We start from the raw sequence: 7,152 nt of genomic DNA, 5'->3' as shown, positions 1-7,152 counted from the left end.
AAAGTCTATGAAAATACGACTGTCATCTCTGCTTAATTTGGGCTTCTTCCATCAATACACGACCTTCCTCATCTTTGATACACCTCACTTGCTCCAGATCATGAACCTTCCTCTCTCTCGCTTTGGCCAGCCAAAATAACTTCTTGTACCCACCTTTATCCCCCAATTCCTCATACAGCCGCCCAAACGCAGCTGTCTTAGCCTCCGTGACAGCTGCTTCCGTCTCCCTCCTAGCTTTCTTATACCTTTCTCTGTTCGCTCTCATCTGCTCCCCATCGGTGCTCTCCACCAACTTAAGGTAAGCCGCTTTCTTTGCTTCCACTTTACTCTAGACTACGTCATTCCACCACCAGTCGCCTCGGTATCCACCTGAGTATCCCTTTCAGACCCCTAATACCTCTTTTGCCGCCTCCCTTATACAATCGCCGTCGCCGTCCACTTACCGCTAGCATCTCCACCACTCTTCCAGGCTCCCATCATTGCCAACTTCCCCTCCAACTCCATTCCAGTATCCTTAGTCAAGGATCCCCACCTGATCCTTGGTTGACCCCGTACAAACCTTTTTTTCCTCTTTATCAAGATACCGATGTCCATCACCAAGAGTCTATGCTGTGTCACGAGGTTCTCACTCGAGATCACCTTACAATCCTCGCACAACCCCTTATCACACCTCCTGAGGAGAAGATAATCAATCTGAGTCTTAGCCACCATACTCCGGAAAGTAATCAAATTCTCCTCCTCCTTCGGAAAAATAGAGTTCACGATCACCAACTCAAAAGCTCTAGCAAAATCCAACAGTGAAGTGCCTCCTCCGTTCCTAACCCCACAGCTGAAGCAGCCGTGTACCTCACCATAGCCACTAGCTGACGACCCAATATGCCCATTGAAATCCCATCCTATAAATAACTTATCCATAGGCAGAGTACCCCGCACCACCTCATCCAACTCCTCCTAAAATTGCCTTTTAACCTCCTCGTCCAAGCCCAGTTGCGGTGCGTAAGCGCTAATGACATGCAGAGTGCTTCGTCCAGCTACTAACTTAATCGCCATCAATCTATCACTCACATGCCTAACCTCTACCACTGACTCTCTAAGCTCCCTATCCACCAAAATACCCACTCCGTTCTTGCCCTACACGCCTCCGGAGTACCATAACTTATACCCGTCAGCATTCTTCGCCTTCGATCCTACCCACCTAGTCTCCTGAACACAAGCTATATTTACCTTTCTTTTCTGGAGAATCTTCGCTAGCTCTATAGACTTACCCGTCAATGTCCCTATATTCCATGATCCAATTCTCAATCTATAGGCACCCTTGTTCCTCTTACCCCCTATGGGCCCTGTCTCACCCCCCGACCCTTGCCCTAATCCCCGCCCCGCCACCCGCCCTCCCCGAGGACATGACCCTATATTTCCATTACAAACCACAGCTGTTATACCTACGGAAGTCTATGTAAAAATAAGAATATAGGTCCACTACTAAATTGACTGAACTAATTATGTACTACTATGACAACAAATCAACTAAGATAGGAGAGAGAGAAACAGGAGGCGGGAGGTACCAATTCCCGCAAATATAACCTAGACTTTCGACTTGGTATACTCCTGATTCTGTAGAAACCGATGTTTTGTCCTTGTTCCTGCCAACCGACCTGCTTTTCTACTTTTGCGCGTGCGCCTCCCTCCCGTCACCAAACAGCCACAAAAATGGTACCTGCAGCACTCACAACACACCACGGAACCAAGAAAAATATATGATGGTAGGGCTGTCACCCTCACCACAGGTGTCCCAAACTCGAAGCTATTGATTATATGAGAAAAAAGTTAAAAAAATACTTTTTTTCCTATTTCCCCTATTTATAGTGTTGCTGCTTTGTTAAATCCTTGTATGAAATTAGGAGATCCTCAATTTTGGTATGAAACTGTTTATAATGGTTTAGCACTTGAAGATGATGAGTTGCCTCAACTTCCGGAAGCAATAGCCTCAATTAAAATAAATGCTCAAACTATTTATAATTCTTATCAAGTTGCATTAAATCATGATAGACCAAATTCTCCAACTCCTTCTTCTTCTGATTCTCAATCATCTAAAAGAACTGTGGGAGTAAGATCACTTAGTGCTTGGGAGGGGTTTAGGGGGTCTCAAGGTTCTAGTAGTAATGATTTTTCACAACTAAATGAGCTTTAAGTTTATTTGTCGCAGCAAATTGAGGAAGTGAATCCTGACGGCTCCTTTAATCTTTTGCAATGGTGGAAGGACAAAGAAAACTACTTTCTGGTTCTTTCAAGGATGCCTAAGACATTTTAACTATTCAAGCTTCAACAGTGGCATCGGAGAGCGCTTTCAGTCAAGCAAGACTTCAAATCAGTGATTATAGAGCATCTATGAGGGAGAGCTTGAAAATATCAGCACTTTTCAGAGATTGGATCCGTTCGGGAAGAAGAAATTTTGGACTTGCTGAATCACAACCAGAGGAAGACGAAGCTTACAAAGAAATGCAAGCTGAACATGTGGAGGATACTGCTTCGCCCGACAATGGAAGCGGCGATGACCAAGCTACTTTTCCGCCACCACCAACGGAAATTCCTCCGGACCTTGAAGGATTTATGAAGTTTGTAAGAGATATCATATAACTTGTATGAAAAATATTAGTATGTATTATGTAACTTGTATTTTGGCACATCTTGATTAATTTATTTTTCTTCTCAATGGTGGTATTAGCACCTTGTTGTGCTCATTCCATAGGGGGGAGAAAGACTAAGAAAGATATTGCCATATTTTTTAATGCTATAATAAAATTACAAGGCATTGTTTTGAATATCTCTTTACAATATTTTTGTCTTTAAATTTGAATTAAAATATTTAGGTCATAATTATATAATAAATTTACAAGGCATTGCCTTAGATATTTTTTTAACATCTTTTTGTCTCTAATTTCTATTTAATATTTTAAAATAAATTAATATTAGTCGTTGGGCCACTTAGCCCACGGGCCCGGTTCGTTTAGCCCGGGACTGGTTCCTATAAAAAGACCGTTTAACCCGGGACCGATAGGCCCATTTATTTTAAGGATTGGCCCAGGATTGGGACTGGTTAGACCGGCCCACTTGGCTCGTTTAGGGCCCGGACCGGCCCATATGCCACCCCTAACTCCCTCCGATGAGAGCATCAATTCACATACTTGAGCCTTCGCATCCTAATCTTGTACACTAATTTCTTGAAGGTTGACGTTGGTAGAGATTTTGTGAACAAATCAGCCATATTATCACTTGAACGAATCTGTTGCACATTGATATCACCATTCTTTTGAAGATCATGCGTGAAAAATAACTTTGATGAAATGTGCTTTGTCCTATCTCCTTTTATGAATCCTCCCTTCAATTGGGCTATGCATGTTGCATTGTTTTCATAAAAAATCGTGGGTAGTTTGTCACACTTCAAACCATATTTATCTCGAATAAGGTGTATTATAGACCTCAACCACACACATTCTCGACTTGCTTCATGAATAGCAATCATCTCAGCATGATTAGATGAAGTAGCCACAATTGATTGCTTAGTCGATCGCCAAGATATGGCAGTGCCTTGATAAGTAGGGATTTTGACTACTTATTTGCACTCTTTTACTTTCGTTTTAGCTCAAAATTTCTTAAAGGTATTCCCGAAAACTGATGAAATGTGCTTTCTTGCAGGAGTGTTGGAATATGTGTCAAAGAGATGAAAATCAACTCAAGAAGGAGTAATTTTGGACAAGGACCAAAACAAAGATAAAAGGGCAAAATGCGGACCGCACAATATTAAGTGCGGCCGCAGAACATGAGGAAGCCTCTGACAAAATTTCTATGCAAATTGCGCACCGCACAATTATTGTGCAGCCGCAGAATCAAAAGTGCTGCTGCACTCAGAAATGTGCGGTCCGCAGAAGTATTGCATGTCAAAGCTAAAATTCAAGAGTGCGGCCGCACTCAGAAATGTGCGGACCGCAAAATTTGACGAAGTGTGGTTGCAACCTTAAATTATGTGGCTGCAGAAGTCCATCCTGTCAAGCTAGTGTCAAAGTGCATACCGCACACATAATTGTGCGGCCGCAAAATCTCCCCAGGGACAATTTTATCCGATAATTTCAGCTGGGTATAAATAGCTTTTTTTGTCAAACTTAGGTTAAGAGGAGAACACCTGAGAGTAGATAGCCGTTTTTCTTTACTGTTTTGGGTAACTTTGTAATAGTTTATCATTTTAACATTAGATTTTCTTCCCTTAATCATCTATTATGAGTTTTATCTTAGTTTCTTCTTTAATTTCTTCATTTTCTATGAGTAGCTAAACCCTTAGCTAGGGTTGTGACACAACCCTAGTATGGGTACTTAATGGGTGATTGATTTAGGGCTTATTTATGATTGGGTATATGATATTTAGCCTAGTTCTTACTTGAATTTGAGAATTGATGGTTGTAAACATTGATTCATGCCTAGTTGACTTAGTCTCTACTTGAGAAAGAGAGACTAAGTCTATAAAAACTTGGCTAACAAGAAATTAGGGTGAACTCAAAAAATTGATAGCCCCAATTAAAGGGTCGAATCTAGATATAGTAAGACCCGACTTGAGCATCTATCACTTATTTTGTGAAATACCCATTTGGACTTAAGAAAGCCAAATTGGGCAAAATCACTCAAACTATCGAGAGGTATAGAGTGAGTAATCGCGTGTGATTGTTATATTGCATCCCGACCAACCAAACATGCCCTAAAGCTCTCAATCCGTTAGGTAACCAACTAGGCGGAAGTTACAATCCTAGATCTTTTATAACCTGAAAAACAACAACACCAAAAACATTGTCCCTTAGTTTTACAATTACAAGCATTAGCATAAAAATTAGAAGTAGAAAAGAAACAACCTAATATGTGGAAGTGCAATGTTGGGCACGTCATATACTTAAACTAGGTATATACCTAATCCAACATAAAGCTCTCTGTGGAATCGACCTCGACTTGCGTTGGGTATTTATAATTCCATCGACCGCCTCACAATCTCAATTAGTGGTGTGAGTTTAGGCGACATCATGCCTCCACAGGTAAACACATAACATGTTTGAGATCGAGCCTTGTGTGGATCGTATAAATACCCAACATCGGCATAATTAACAAGACCGGGACTGCAATTATTGCCATAAAATAAGCTCATATCGGTAGTCCCCTTTAGATACCACAATATATGTTTGATTCCATTCCAATGTCTCCTTATAGGAGCAGAATTATATCTTGCTAAGAAATTAACTAAACAATTTATGTCAGGTCTTGTAGTATTAGCAAGATACATTAGTGGACCAATTGCACTAAGATATGGTACTTCAGGACCAAGTATCTCTTTATTTTTTTTCTTGGTGTCGGAATGGATCCTTATTCACATCAAGTGACCGAACAACCATCAGAGTACTTAATGGATGTGCTCCATCCATATAAAACCATTTCAATATCTTTTCTTTGTAGGCAGATTGATGAACAAAAATCTTGTTTGCCATATGTTCAATTTGCAAACCGAAACATAGTTTTGTCTTTCCGAGATCTTTCATCTCAAATTCTTTATTTAAATAATCAATTACCTTTTGGAGTTCTGTATGATTTCCAATAAGGTTTATGTCATCGACATATACGTCAAGTACAACAAATTTTGATGTTGTTTTCTTTATAAAAACACATGGACAAATGGCATCATTTATATAACCTTCCTTTAATAAATACTCACTAAGATGGTTATACCACATTCGTCCTGATTGCTTTAGACCATACAAAGATCTTTGCAATTTGATTGAAAATATTTCCCGGGACTTTGAATTATGTGCGTTAGGCATTTTAAATCCCTCAGGAATTTTTATGTATATTTCATTATCAAGTGAGCCATAAATGTAGGCTGTAACCACATCCATTAAATGCATGTCAAGCTTTTCATGGATAGCAAAACTAATGAGATAACAAAATGTTATTGCATCCATAACAGGTGAATATGTATCTTTCAACACCAGGCCTTTGTGAATCCTCGTGCAACAAGGCGTGCCTTATATCTTTGTACCTCATATTTCTCATTTCTCTTACGTACAAAGACCCATTTATATCCAACAGACTTAACACCATTAGGTGTTTGGACTACAAGCCCAAAAACTTCACGTTTCGTGAGTGAATCCAACTCAGATTGGATTGCTTCTTGTCATTTTGGCCAATCACGTCTTTGTTGACATTCTCCAACAGATTGAGGTCGAAAATCCTCACTATCTTGCATAATGTTAGATGCAACATTATATGCAAAGACATAATCCACTACTATATCCAATCAATTCAAATCTTTCTCAATATCGATTGAATTTATTGATAGTTCCTTATTTTCTTGAGTCTCAAGCTCAGTAATTTCCTCGTGAATCTCAGGATTGGTTAAATCGTGGATTTCTTCATGAGACACTTTCGTAGTATCATCTTGATCATTTGTTTTCTTTTTTCTAGGATTTCTATCCTAAGAACCCAATGGTCTACCACGTTTTAGGCGTGCTTTTGACTCATTAGCTTTGACACTAGAAGATAGTCCAACAGGGACATCAATACGAATTAGAACATTCTCTGCAGGAATATGTGATTTTGTTGTCCTTTTCAGATCCGTAAATGCATCTGGCATTTGATTTTCTATTTTCTGCAAATGGATAATCTTTTGCACCTCTTTTTCACAAATAGAGGCTCGTGGATCAAGATGATACAATGATGGATTTTTCCACAAAATTTCCCGTTTGGTTTCACCAATTTCTCCCCCTAATTTTGGGAAAAGTGTCTCATCGAATCGACAGTCTGCAAATCGAGCAGTGAACAAATTCTCCATTAATGTTTCGAGGTAGCGAATAATGGAGGGTGATTCAAACCCAACATATATTCCTAACCTTCTTTGGGGACCTATTTTGGTGCGATATGGCGGTGCTACAGGAATATATACTGCACATCCAATAATTCTTAAATGGGATATATTAGGTTCATGGCTCAAAACTAATTGTAACAGGGAATATTTATGATAATTTGTTAGTCTGAGACGAATTAGCATTGTTGCATGCAAAATGGCATGACTCCAAATAAAAGTGGGTAACCTCGTTTTTATGAGTAACGGTCTTGCTATCAATT

At 39.6% G+C, this 7,152-nt stretch overlaps 1 protein-coding gene across 1 annotated transcript; it reads right to left on the bottom strand.

The window, feature by feature from the left end:
* Nucleotides 1-414: 414 nt before the first annotated feature.
* LOC138898136 (uncharacterized) lies at nt 415-915 on the bottom strand. The gene has a single exon (XM_070184175.1). The coding sequence runs from the start codon at nt 913-915 to the stop codon at nt 415-417; it is 501 nt and encodes a 166-aa protein (XP_070040276.1).
* Nucleotides 916-7,152: the final 6,237 nt, after the last annotated feature.

This window comes from Nicotiana tomentosiformis, chromosome 8, assembly GCF_000390325.3.
Source record: "Nicotiana tomentosiformis chromosome 8, ASM39032v3, whole genome shotgun sequence".
Classification (NCBI taxonomy): domain Eukaryota; kingdom Viridiplantae; phylum Streptophyta; class Magnoliopsida; order Solanales; family Solanaceae; genus Nicotiana; species Nicotiana tomentosiformis.
Note: the sequence above shows the minus strand (reverse complement) of the source record. Positions and strands in the feature narration are given on the sequence as shown.